Source organism: Platalea leucorodia (assembly GCF_965183815.1).
Source record: "Platalea leucorodia genome assembly, chromosome: 16".
NCBI classification, from domain to species: domain Eukaryota; kingdom Metazoa; phylum Chordata; class Aves; order Pelecaniformes; family Threskiornithidae; genus Platalea; species Platalea leucorodia.
Genome location: NC_138838.1, coordinates 636,460 through 649,772, shown reverse-complemented (window position 1 = coordinate 649,772; position 13,313 = coordinate 636,460). Strand labels below are relative to the sequence as shown.

General features: G+C 53.6%; 2 protein-coding genes across 2 annotated transcripts; one reads left to right on the top strand and one right to left on the bottom strand.

The window, feature by feature from the left end:
* Window positions 1-5,089: 5,089 nt before the first annotated feature.
* On the top strand, window positions 5,090-6,880 carry LOC309598253 (fibrinogen-like protein 1-like protein; the record flags this gene model as incomplete). The annotated part of the gene is made up of 2 exons (XM_082328657.1): window positions 5,090-5,159; window positions 6,246-6,880. The coding sequence occupies exons 1-2, from the start codon at window positions 5,102-5,104 to the stop codon at window positions 6,878-6,880; spliced, it is 693 nt and encodes a 230-aa protein (XP_082184783.1). The 5' UTR covers window positions 5,090-5,101.
* Window positions 6,881-9,742: 2,862 nt separating this feature from the next.
* Window positions 9,743-11,951, bottom strand: LOC309598010 (fibrinogen-like protein 1-like protein; the record flags this gene model as incomplete). The annotated part of the gene is made up of 3 exons (XM_082328098.1): window positions 9,743-10,371; window positions 11,292-11,423; window positions 11,948-11,951. The coding sequence occupies 3 exons, from the start codon at window positions 11,949-11,951 to the stop codon at window positions 9,743-9,745; spliced, it is 765 nt and encodes a 254-aa protein (XP_082184224.1).
* Between the last annotated feature and the right edge of the window lie 1,362 nt (window positions 11,952-13,313).

The window sequence follows — 13,313 nt, the reverse complement described above, 5'->3', positions numbered from 1 at the left end:
CCAAAATTAAGTTTCAGAGAGTGAATTATTTTGCCGCTTTCCGGTAACAGCACAAGATGGCCAGAGCTTGCAGAGGAGCAGGCTGGGCTTTTGTCACAGGCTGTTCGCTTGCAGTGTGGCTGCCTGGTCATGGAGGCTCCTGTGCATGCCCTGCTGTGCTGCTGCTTCTGCTCAACAGCACATGCAAGCAAAGGCAGGCAGCAACCCTCAGCAGAGCTTTACCAACACCTTCCAGTCCCCGGCCAACTTTTCCAGGAGGCTGTGGCTGGTGTTTGTGTTAAGATGTACAAAGCAGGCAGGGGGAAGGCCATAGAGGGGATTTCTCTGAAACCTCACCTGCGTCCCGGGGCCCAGCTCCTGCTCTGTATATGTCTGATATTGAAAAAGCCACAGTTATGGCACAGATCTATTTATTGCTGCAGCCTGGGCTGCATCTGGAAAAAATGCAGCCAGGAGGGTGAGGGAAGGGATTATTCACTCCCACGTGTGAGACGACAGCCAGAGGGCTGTGTCCTGTGTGGGGCTCCCCCACACACAACAGCAACTAAAACTCCAGAAGGAGTCCAGCCAAGACCACCAAGACAGTTGAGGCAGGAGCACACGATATATGTGGACAGGCTGAGAAAGATGGGCTTGTTCAGCCTGGAGAAGGGAAGTCTGAGATGGGATCTTGTTGCTGCCTACAGCTACCTGGTGGGAGGGTGGAGAGCAGACGGAGTCAGGCTCCTCAGAGCACTATGTCTCATTTTGGACCCCTCATTATATGAAACCTATTGACAGACTGGAGCAAGTCCAGCAGAGGCCACCAGACTGGTCAGGGGCCTGGAGCTCAGGACGTGTCAGGAGATTCTGAGAGAACTGGGCTTGCTCCACCTGCAGAAGAGCAGGGAGGTCTTATTGCTAACTACAAATGCCTCATGGGAGGGTACAGAGAACATGGAGCCAGACTGTTCAAGGAGGTGCATGGTGGTGCGATGAGAAGCAATGGATCTAAGTTAGAACATGGAAATTCCAGTTAGAAATAGGGGCTTTTTTTTTAACATGAGGTTGGTCAAATACTGGAACAGGTGCCCAGAGAGAGACTGTGGGATTCCTGTCCTTAGAGATGTTCAAGACTTGACTGGACAAGGACCTGATTTTTTTAGATCTGCTTTGAGCAGGGGTTGGACTAGATGGCCTCCAGAGGTCCCTCCCAACCTAAATTATTCTAAATATCACCTAAATATCACCCTGTGTGATTCTATGACTGTTCTTGGAGATGCACGGGGATAGGATGACAGGCAACAAACATAAGGGAAGGGAGGGAAATTAGAATTAGATAAAAAAAAAATTCAGCTTGAGGGTGTTCAAAGACTGAAAAAAGAAAAAAGAGAAGTTGTGGGACCTCCATTCCTTGACATATTCACAACTGACCCAGACATAACCCTAAGCAACCCATTCTAAGTTGTCCCTGCTTTGGCCTCGAGATCAGACCAGAGACATTCAGAGGTCCTCCTGGTCTTGGTTACCCTGTGTTTCTCCGTTTCTCTGAAGAGCCCCCTCCCCAACCCTTATGCATCTGTATTTCTGCAGGAGCACAGCCATGGTGCCAGGCCTTGTGCAAGATGCAGAGCTGGCCGCAGCAGAATGTGCTTTGAGAAGCCACTTTGTGAGCTGAAAGAGCTATAGCAAAAGCCTGAGGGCCTATGGAGCATGGGGGACCCATACAGCCAGCCAGGCTGGTGTGATTTGCTCTTTCAGGATTAACTGCTACTGTCATGGCCCTGACTGCACCAGTAAGCCTTAATGGCTGGTGGCCAGTCCCACCTGGGACCTTCATCTGGGCCCACGAGTCCTGTTTCAGCTCGGCCCTGGGCCTTCAGTCCTAACCTAAGCCACACTGTATGAGTACTGGCCTCCAGTCCCCTCTCTGGCCTTATTTTCTGGATGGATCTTAGACCTACACTGTAGATAGCTTATTTCCTGGATGGACCACTCAGATCCATGTTGTAGCTTATCTCCAGCCCTGCCCTTTGCACTGTGTCCTTTTGTCCAGGATCTTGGGCCAGCTGACTGCTTGCCTTGCTTGGAGCTGTTGCCAACACTCAGCTCTGCCTCTGTGCTCAGACCCAGCAGGACAGAGCTCCACCAGCAAGGGCATTGCTTCCTCGGGGTTCACCCTTGGCTTCTGACTTGCCCGCCCATGGGGAGCAGCCATCCTTTTCTGCTCCCAGATTGCTGGCTCACGCCTTCCTTCTCCTCCCTTGAGTCCTGCACAGTGTCCCCTGCTCTGCCTCTCTGGAGTGCAACCACTGGTTGTTGTCCTCAGCTCTGCTTCCAGCCTGTATCTGCTCAGAGATCCTCTTGCAGCTGCCTTCTTAGAAAGAGGTCCCACGTCAGCATGGTTTAGAAAACCTTTGTTTGATAGCTTTGAAGACACCTGGAATATTTGAGCTAAAGTTAAAACCAGGGTCTCTGCTGGACTGTAGATAAGCTGTCCTGTTGACACAGTTTCTTTGAAGGAAACACCATTTGCATCTATTCGGAGCAGCGCTGTGCAGCCTGCTGCACACAGGGGCAGGGGAGGCCTTCCTCTCCATGGAATCATAGAATCATAGAATCATAGAATAGTCAAGGTTGGAAAAGACCCTTAAGATCATTGAGTCCAACCGTTAACCCAGCACTGCCAAGTCCATCTATACCATGTCCTCGAGCACCACATCTATCCGTTCTTATGGGCCCCTGTTCCCACTGCATCTGGCAGCCCTGTTGCCAGCAGTGGTCCCAGTGGTGGCTCACCAGCAGCAGCCTGCCTGGCAGCCCTGGCACAGGTACCCCACTATGCCCCGAGGCATCGCATTGCTCAGTGCTGGTGTTAGCTCCGGCAGCAGCCCATGGGAGCCACCAAGTCACCCAATTCCCTTGCCCGCAGAGGAAGGGGACATGGCCCCTCTGCCTGGGGTCCTTCTTCCCAGGGCAGATTGGGCCCTCCTCCCTCCGTAGACTTGGGAGTGCTGCTTTTATGATTCTCCCAAGCCAAATGAGGCTGCAGACAAGGGCTCCCAACCTCTAACCAAGCAAGCAGGGGTGACATCTAAGAGTGCAGATGGAAGTTGATCCAGGGATCCCTTACCTCGGAGAGGTCTGGATGCCGCTGTCCATCCAGACCTGCAAGTTGCACTGCCCAATGTGGGCTCCTGCCGTATAGAAAGTTTGGTGGGAGCCTCCCCTTGGCACTGGCTTGCTGTGAACATCAAGTTTAGAGCTGTGCCATGAAGAAGGCATCTGGTCAGTAGGCCACTGAAACCAACAGAAGAAAGTAGAAGGGCCACAACTTTGCCCTCTTAAAATTGGCTTGACAAACTGATGAAGCTATATCTGCACGTTCTGGCACCAAGAACAGCCCTCCCAAACAACCTGTCCTGAGAGCATTTTGCTCCTGTAGAGGGAGCAACCCCTGGTCGACATTGCTGGGGCTGGGGGGGGATCTGCAGGGTCTCACCAGGCCAAAGACAAGGGATTGGGAAGGAGAATGGCAAAGGGACCCACAGGCACCTGCTTGTTACCTGGAACCATTGCCCTCTACTCAGAGCATGCAGATTGGGGTGCCAGGGGACACCGTGTATGCAGTGACTTCTGGCTGCTAGACATTATTGGTTCCAGCCCAATGAATTAACTCATTGATCCTGAAACCTGCCAGTGGAGAGTTAGCAAGCAGGCACGTTTCTTGAGGACCTATCCTCATCTTTCCAAGGTCACCTAATCTCTCCTCCTTTGCTAGTTTCTGTGTGTATGTCTTTAAAAAGCTGGGTCTCTCCACTTCAGTTTGATCATGGCTCTCCAGAATTTGCTCCAAGTGGGCAATTCACATGTAGTGTTTCTGTAGCTGAGAGAGTCAATAATTGAAAAGGGGATTATTTTGTACTTCTCCGTCTGGAAGGGCATGCCTCCCTCCCCTCAGGGGGTTTAGTCGTGTTGTCATGGGATCTGAAAACTGCTCGAGTCACAATCTGCAAGGGCCTCCTTGTGCCTCTACAAATAACAAGTGTGAACACAAGTGGGTGTGTGCAGTGCCTATAAAGTCACGGTGGAAAGCTCGGCACGGGAGGGTGCACCACTGGGTTCCTGCTCTCTGCTCAGCCGTGCTGTTGTGATGGGTGAGTTATCTTCCCAGCAGCACACTGCATTCATGTGTGGTGCTGGGCTCAAACAAGACCTGACTGGGGTGAGTATACAAAGGCACAAGATGATTAGCAGGACAGCAGCCATGATCTTCCCGGGGTGATATGCATGCTGCCCGGCACCCTGGTAGCAGAAAGGGCGCAAGACCAAAGCACCAAACTACACACATGCTTGGTGCCAGCCTTTGCTTTCCCCAGGCTACCTATGCCCGTCTTCCCATGTCCTGTCAAGGAAGGTTAATGTGGAGACCTAGATTTCAACTCGGTCCTTTCCCTTCCTGACCAATGCATGTGGCACATGTGGTTGCACAGGGTTCCTTCCCCAGGCATGATGGCATCTCCCCTGGTAACTGAGCTTGTGCAGGGTGTAGGGGTGTGCTGGGGGCCAGCACAGAGGGTTTGGGCTTGTGTCACTGTGTGGGCCCAGGAGACTTCCTCCTGTCTTCTTGGGAGCTGGTATCTGTGCAATAGGACCCATCCTTTGGATCTGGTTTCCCACTAGCTGTCATTGGGCTGGAGTGGCTTAAGCATGATTACTTCAAAAAGAACTGTTGTGATCCCTCCCCCCTGGCAAACTACTCTCCCCAGATCTAGCTGTGTCATTGTCCTCTCTTAGGTACTCTTGGGCTGTAAGTTCTAAGAACAGATCTGCAGGTTGCTGTCTGGTGCAGGGAAGGGGCTGATCAGGAGGGTGACAAAGCCATTTCTCACCTTACTTCAGCACTGCAGAGGCAGAGCCTCCCACCACCCTGGGAGCCCCCTGCTCCTGCCGGTGCCCTGTGGCTCTGCCTTCCCTGGTCCGAGCTGCCCAGGGGCTGTTGGCAGGGGCAGAGGGGGCTGCCCAGGGATCCTAATGGTTCTGGGCCCTTTTCTCCCCAGGGCTCCAGGCTGGGACAAGTTGGCTCCGTGGGGACCTTGTCCTCCTACCCACAGTGGTGGCGATGCTTCTCCTCTGTGCAAGTGCTGGCCCAGCAGCACCCATTGCCAGCTCCCGCGGTGGTGAGTACGGAGTGGGTGGGGGGCACTGGCTGGGCACCAAGGCACAGAGCAAGAAAGGGTCTCCCTAGTCAGCTCTGACCGACTCTCAGGTCTGCTAAGTGCTAGGAAGGCCAGCATGCACCCAGGCAGATGCACAACACAAGAACTCCTCACAAACCAACCCCTGGGCCATGGCTTGTAAGGTAAGCAGCCCAACACCTGTTCAGCCATCCTCACCCCCTTGGTGGCTCCATGCTGAAACCAAGGGGTTTCTGCCCCAACACCATAACTTGGCAGGATTGCTCTGTGGTGCTTGTGTCTTTTTGCACTTCAGTTCTAGGAGAGATCCTCCCAGCAATTTTTTTTTATTTTTTAGCTCTTGTTGGATTAGGAGTACTCCCTTCCTCCCTGCAAGGGAGGGTTACACTCCCTGCAAGACCCATGCACCCGAGAAAAACAGAATTTCATGGGCTGAATTGGAGTTACCCACAGCAAATTGTCCCTAATCAGACACAAAACAAGAAAAGCAAACTAGACAGCAAATTAGTTTGGCAAGTAAGTCATGATAAATCAGTCCTGCTCACAGATAAACTACAACAAGTGGGGGGAAGAGATCCCTATGAGATCAAGGTAGAACTTAGCCTTCTTTTGCAATGTCATGACCCCCAGGGAAAACATAAATTTTTATTACATATCCTCATCCAGTGGAGCATTTTGGACACTTCTGATCCTTGCAAGAGCTGCAGCTCAATATATCAAGGGCCTTGTGTGAGGGTCAGATATACTTGGAGGACATCACTGGCATCTGGACTATTTTTTCCCCCTCTTTTCTTGTCCAGATGCATTAGAAGGCTCCAAACGAAATAGCAAGTCATGAGAAACAGAGCCTAGGGCTCTTACCGGAGCCACTGTCTTGGAGACCTTCGGTTGCCCTGTGGATGAGCCAGTAGGAAAGCCACTCTACACTGTGGAGTAGACCACAGATAAAACCAGCCCTTTTTGTCCTGAGTCCTTACTCCCCTACAGGAGCTTCTTGTTGCCCTGACAGACTCATGTGATCCTTCTCTCTCCCACCCCACCCTCTGTTTGACACTGCTGCTGTCACAGGGTTCCCTGCAGATTGCAGCCATCTCCGCAAGACCAGCCCCAGCGGGGTGTACGTCATCCAGCCGGCAGGATCTCCCCCACGGGTGGTGTGGTGCGACATGGACACCGAAGGCAAGGGCTGGACTGTTGTCCAGAGAAACTCTCATGACACTGAGCTCACGTGGAAGCAATCCTGGACCACCTACAAGTACGGCTTCGGGAACGTGCAGGGTGATCACTGGATGGGCACTGAGTACCTGCACCTGCTGACGCAGCAGGGCACCTACAAGGTCCGCTTCATTGTGCGGAATAAAGCCAACGTCACCCATTACGCCGAGTATGACATCTTCAGGGTGGAGAGTGAGGCCAGTGGGTACCCGCTGAGGCTGGGCCGATTTTCTGGTGATGGGGATGACTATCTGACCAGCTATCACCCCAAGAAGGGGGGCATACACGACAACATGAAGTTCAGCACAACCGACAAGGACCAGGACCAGTACAGCGGGAACTGTGCCAACAGCTACGGGGGCTGGTGGTATGACAAGTGCCAGAACATCCTGCTCAATGCCAAAAAACACATCCTTTGGCCAGGATTCTGCGATAATGGCGACTGCTCATCCTCCCTTATCCTGGTCAAACCCACAGACGTGTGCTGACCGTGCTGCAGCACCCAGCCTCCCGGGAGTTTGCGGGAGTGCCACCGTCCCCAGCTCAGTGCCCCATTCCAGTGCCTGCCAGCAGCCCCGTGCCAGCCCCGGTGCATGTCCTGCGCTGCCTGCATCTCCCGCACCGTCACCAGCTGAAACACAGCGGCTCTGGGGCTCAGGAGCAATTGCCCGGAGCCCGGGCACGCAGGCAGCTTTGCCCAGTGCCACGGTGCTGGCTGGCACTGGGACGCAGGCACTGGTTTGGGGTGGGTGCGCTCACTCCTGTCCCAGGGAGGGGGAGACAGTGCAAGTTCCCTTCCCTGTGCAATCGGTGTATCATCCTTGCTTTGCTCAGGCCCTGCTCCCTCCCCCGGCCCCATACACCCCACAGCTCTGCTACCCACGGTGGGAGAAATCAGCTGCAATAAACCCTGGAGCCAGACTTTGCTGCCTTGTGTCTACCTGCCGCCGTGACACTGCACATAAGTGTGTGGGGATCACTCTGTCCAGCCTCTGGGGTGGTGGACCTGGGGGAAAGTAGGTGTATTGTGCACGTCTTCTCTTGGGCAAGGAGATGCACCTGCCCAAGGGATGCCAGATCTCCCTGGGAAATCCAGAGCTCACCTTCCCCAGGACTGGTGTGGTGGCTGCTGGATTCAAGATGGTTTGCTCGGGCAGTGCTGGGCCAGGTCAGGTGGGGAGCTGATTCTGCTCCCAGGCTGAGCTGATGCAGAGCTGGTGTGGCATGCAGGGGTTTTGTGCTGATTTTTCTTTTTTTTTCTGAAATATTTCAATGTTCCATGGTGAAAGGCCTGACACTGACTCTCCCTGCTGCTGACTGTCCCCAACATCAGCCTGCAACATGAGCTTTTCTCCCTATGGTACGGTTGCTGTACACATCTGAGTACAGCTGTTGTACCTAATTCTGTCCGTGGTTTGGTTCTTAGGTCTCTGGACACAATATTGCTTCCAATGGCTTGTTCCAGCCACTGTGCACTGAACTGTGGCTGTAAGGCTACGATTTGCCAACAGGGCCAGCAAAGCCCAGTAGCTTGCAAAACCCTCGCCCATAGTTTGTCCCTGCCCACGGCTGGGTGGTTGCTCTGTGTTGGGAAAGGGAAGAAACCACCACGGATTGGAGTGTGGAGAGGGTGGCGGGCTCCCTGAGGCTGTGAGAGATATGGGTAAGTCGGTCCCATCGTACTCTGCTGCAGAGGGGGAATGTGGCTGTGGATCTCTTTGCAACAGAGGGAAGTTTGAACTGTGGCTTGAAAGAAGCCATGGTTCCTCTCCTCTGCCTTTGGAAGAAAACCTGAGTTCGAGGAAGGCTTGTGGCTGTGAATGCTGAACAACTTGGGACTCTCAGGCCAAGATCTGTGACTGAGGTCCCAGGGCACCCTGCAGAGCTATGGCAGTGCTGTGTTCCTGAAGAGGCTGCACAGGCAGCCTTGGCTGCCCTGCAGGCATCTGTGAGCCTGCAGCCCTGATGTGTGGGGAGGTGAATGTATGAGGGTGCTGCTGGTTGAAAAAAGGCTTCCCAGTTTGAGCTGACTTGAGAGTAGCACTTCTGGACTGAGAGATATGTCTGCTGGTTTAAAAAGTCATTTGCACTCCAGCCTGGATGTACAACCTAACTGGAGGGGAGAGGCTTGGCTGAAAAGGGCTTGGGGTTCCTGGTAAACAGCAATTTGCCCAGGAGTCAACAATGCACCCTTGCAGTGTTGAAGGTGAACTGCATCCTGGGCTGTCTTAGCAAGAGCGCAGCCAGCCCGACATCATTTCCCTCTGCTCAGCACTGGGAGACCACATCACAGGTACCAGGTCTGCTGTTGAGCTATCCAGTGCACAGAGACATCACCACACTGGCGCAAGCCCATATGGACCAAAGCTGGTCCAGGCCTCTTGAACTTCTGGGATCCCTGCCATGTCAGGCTGCCTCAGCTCTTAGCCCTCTCCCAGGTATCCTAGCCAGGCAGTGCCGTGTGCCCTTGCAGTGCTGGTGTCCCTTTTTTCTGTGTCCTCTCTTCCAGTTTCCTCCCAAGGCCTGGGCCAGCATTCACAGGGTTAACAAGGCAGGATGATGCTGGCCTGGCCTGCTGTCTCTGGTTAGCTCCAGGTCATGGCTGGTAGGGCTGAACTGAGCTGATGCTTCCCTCCGACCCTCAGTGCTTGCTCTTGGCCATGCGGTACCGCATTCCCTTCTCGAAAGATCCCCACCTTGAAACCCACTCTCTTCTTTAAGTGAAAGTTTTGTCTTTAATTCCTCATTTGAGTCTTATGAAAAATTTTCCCTTTGAAAGTCCTTTCTTGCCATACCAGGAGCCTCAGGTCTGCTCCTGGCAAGAAACTGCAGCTGCAAGAAGTTCCAAAACAAATGAAGGACATTTGTGCATGTCTGTGCAGGTTCTGAAAGCAATTTTATTCTGCAGGATGAACACAGACTACAGCAGGGATATGGTGCGTACATGGCCTGCCTGGACTTAGAGCAGCTTAGATCACGTTAGCTAGGGATGACTGATATTTTTCTGCTGAAGTCATCTATACCCGCAAAGCAAAAAGAGAATAAGACCTTGCTGGATCAGGAGGGTTTTAGGTTTCTGAGCACAGTTTTATCCCCAGAAGGAACATACTTGGAAACTGCAGCGTTTATAAAGATTTGTTCTAACAATGGTCCCTAAAAAAAACACCACAAGTGAAAGGCCAGAGACAAAGCAGGGAGCTTTGCTACTTCTCAAGAGAAGAGGAAAAGAAAATGGCTCTTGAGATACAGAAACAACTCTATTGACCCCTGGCCCTCCAGCCAGGAAAACAGGCCCCAGCAGGGGACTGGTCTGGCTATGTGCCCAATGTAGACAGGAGGGGGAAGGAGTACTAATGGTACAGAGCTGGTTTGATGAGGATGGCAGAGCCTTTGCAGTTGCCACTGCACAGGCTGCCCCACGTTATGGCCCCCTTGACGTTCAGCCGTACAGAATAACACGCTGAGTACCACCACCCGCCCCCGTAGCTGGAGGCACAGTTCCCGCTGTAAGTGTCCTGATCCTGATCTTTTGTGGAGAACTTCATGTTGTTGTGCATGTTCCTGGGATTGTCTGAGTTCATGGCATCCTCTGCTGTCCCTGTGTACATTCCCAGCCTCAGCCGGTAGCCCTGGGACTCATCTTCCACGCTGAAGAGGTTGTAGTCTGCAAACCTGATGTTGTTTGCCGCATCCCAGATGACAAACCTGACCTGGTAGACCTTCTGCTTGGCGATCTGATGGATGTACTCGGTGCCCAGCCAGTACTCGGTGTGCACATTCCCAAAGCCGTACTTGTAGGTGCTCCAGGACTCGGTCCAAGTGATCTCCGTGCTCTGCCGGTTCCTCTGGATGACCGTCCAGCCCCCGTCCGTCTCATTCATTTCACAGTACACTACGATGGGGTGCAGTCCCGTGGGCTGGATGATGTAGACACCACTGGGGCTGCCAGCGGGGACCTCGCTGCAGTCCTTGGGCCAACCTGGGGCAGGAGAGAGGGTGATTTAATGAAAGCCTGTGCAACAGGACAAGACCACGTTTCACCCTGTGGGAGATAGAGGGACATCTGGCCAGAGTACCTAGGGGATACTCAGCTGTCCCAGCCCAGAGAGGTGAATGTGCTTGGCTGGAGGTAAGAGTGGGCTGGCCTCAGCTCTCTGTTCCTCTTCCATATGGGACATCTAACAGCAGGCAGCCCCAGTGAAAGTCCCCAGACTCACTGGGCTATGCTGGTTTCAGGCCAGGAGACTGATATGGACACTAGTGAGCTCCTTTGGGTCTCCTGAAAAAGGGGTTGTGTCACTAAAACAGGATCACGCTGGGGAGGAAGGTGAAGAGGACCTTGCCCCTGCCCGTGACTGAGGGAACAGGAGAAAAATGACCCCTTCAAGCACACAGACACCCTTACGAGTCTGCACGGTGCATACACACAGACACACATGCACACACACAGCACTGCAGCGTGCATCGGGCAAACCTCCTGACATCCACCATCCTCCATCCTGGAGCAGGGCCGGGGCTAGGGATGGTGTAGGGCCCTTCCCCACCCAGAGCTGGCTGTACATGAGCACACAACTCTGCATCCCCCCATGCTGGCAGGTTTGGTTTCCCCATGCCTTCAGCTTGCTTGCTGCAGGACCTCCCACTGCAGTTCAGTGCAGCGCTCCTCTCCCCATCTGAGCAAAGCCGGGGGCTGATACTGCCTCTCCCCAGCCTGTATACGCAATGGAAGTGTTTTTTGGATCCGAGGCATCATAGCACACCCTCTCCCAAGTGTCATTTTACCAAGCCTCCACTGGCACAGAGCATGAGCTGGGGCTGTTCACCAGCCAGGGCTGACCCAGACCAAGGAACTGAAAGCGGTTGGTGAGAGCACTGTGAAGCCCACGGGATGCTACATACTGGTTTTCTTCAGAGCACTCGCCGAAGTGTTGGAGGGAGATTTCTTGAAGATGTTTAGGGTTTGTATAGGCATGGAGTGGCCTGGGGCAGCCAAGACCAGCACACAAACAAGGAGCAGAAGGCACTGGGCTGCTAGAATGGGAAAAGATGGAGAAAAGATGAAATATGACCCTCCCTCCACAGAGGCTGGAAATCCCATGGCTCCAGCACTGCACGACCATGGGAAATGCAGGAGTGCACCAGGCATGCTGAGAAGCATCAGATTGGTCCCTGCACGCTGGAAAGCTTGCCAAAAGGCCTCAACTCTTTTGCCCAAGAGGTAGACAACCTTGCCTTTTCCCCTTGACCAGCTCCTGAAAAGTCATGCATGAGATGATAGTTTTGGGTGGAGCAAAGCACCCAACAACCAACTGAGCCCAGTTTCACTCCTGGCCCCTGAAGCAGGGGACTGGCTGCGATGAGCCAGAAGGCAGGGCACAAGGTGCTGGTGTTCGAAGGGGTGGCAGGTGAGCATGCCCTCAGAGGGCACCAACGCCACTGCTCCCCTTCGGTGTGCGAGGACCAGTGCACGGAGCCTCTCCCTATTGCTGGGCTGCCCTACCTGTGCTCCTCCCATTGCTAGCAAGGAGCACCTCGCTTCCCAGCCCAGTACTCACCCATGGCGTCCACCCGGGAATGCCCTCTGGAGCGCAGAGCTGTGGAGTGGCAGGTCTCACAGTGGCATTTGTAGTGCCCTTTGCAGTGGGCGGGCTGAGTGGGTCCTACCCCCCCTCCCGGCTTCCTTTCTCCTGGAGGAGGAAATCAGGCTGGGTTTCCTCTGTGCCCTTAGAAAACACAAGCTGAGATGAAGGTGCCTGTGGTTCTAGGTGCATAGCTTCCTGAGCTGCAAAGAAAATAATCCCTGTGCCAGCAAGAGTCCTTGGAATGGTCTCTTCTGTGAGTGCTTAGCTCCTCGGATGGAATTTCCCCTGGGAACAGCATATTTGGGAGCTTTGAAGAGTGCAGCTTGGTAAATAAACACTTGAATGCCAGTCACCAACCAGTGTGGAGAGCAAACACTGGGGACGTCCCCGCCTCCCGTCATTAGAGCAGGGGCTGCAAGGTCAATTGGTTCTTGTTTCATGTGCTGTTGGCAAGCCCAGCCTAGCTCTTGGTGGCGAAGTCAGAGCAGCCCCGAGACTCGCAGAGCGCCTGACCGTTTTGGGACAGTATTTGGAGTGGCTGGCGTTTTCTGGACTGCTTGACAGCAGGCGGAAGGTTGTGGCAGAGGTGATCTCCATCTGGGGGAAGCAAGAGAGGTCTCTATTCCCCAATGGGCCACAGTCCTGATCTGCAACGACACAGCTGAATGGGCCTGCTGAAAGACACGGGCTAAAAGGTTTCTGTAGGCCAGTTGAGACAGCGGTGGTCTCTGGGGCACTAGGTTTGGGATACTAGTCATGCAGGATGGATGGCTACAGAGGAAAGCAAGCATCTGCCCAGGAACAGAATGAAACTTGGCGGAGGGAGGGCAGCAATGGGGATTTGAGCATGTACAGAGGGAATGGAGAGGTCTGAGCGTGCACAGAGGGGAAAGCAGAAAGCCTGACCCTGTGTGCATAGAGAGAGAATGGGGGGGATCTGAGTGTGCATGGAGGGAAAATGGAGGGGAATTGAGCATGCACAGAGGGACTGGAAGGGATGTGATGGTGGAACCTGTAGGAACTGAGCACCCACAGAAGGGACAGGTGTGATCTGAATGTCGATGGAGGGCAAACAGTGGGAACCTGAGGGCACTTCTCATCGAAAAGAGGGATGTGAGCGTGCATAGAGGGGAGAAGTCAGCACTAAGCAGACACTGAAAGGAACAGAGGAGATCTGAGTATGTGAGGAGGGGAACAGAGGAGATCTGGGTGTATACAGAAGGAAATGGAGGACACCTGAGTGTAGAAGGGGGGAATGGAGGGGATCTGTTTGTGCAAGGAGGACAACAGAGGGGTTCCAAGAGAGCACAACAAGGGGAACAGAGAGGATATGAAAGCA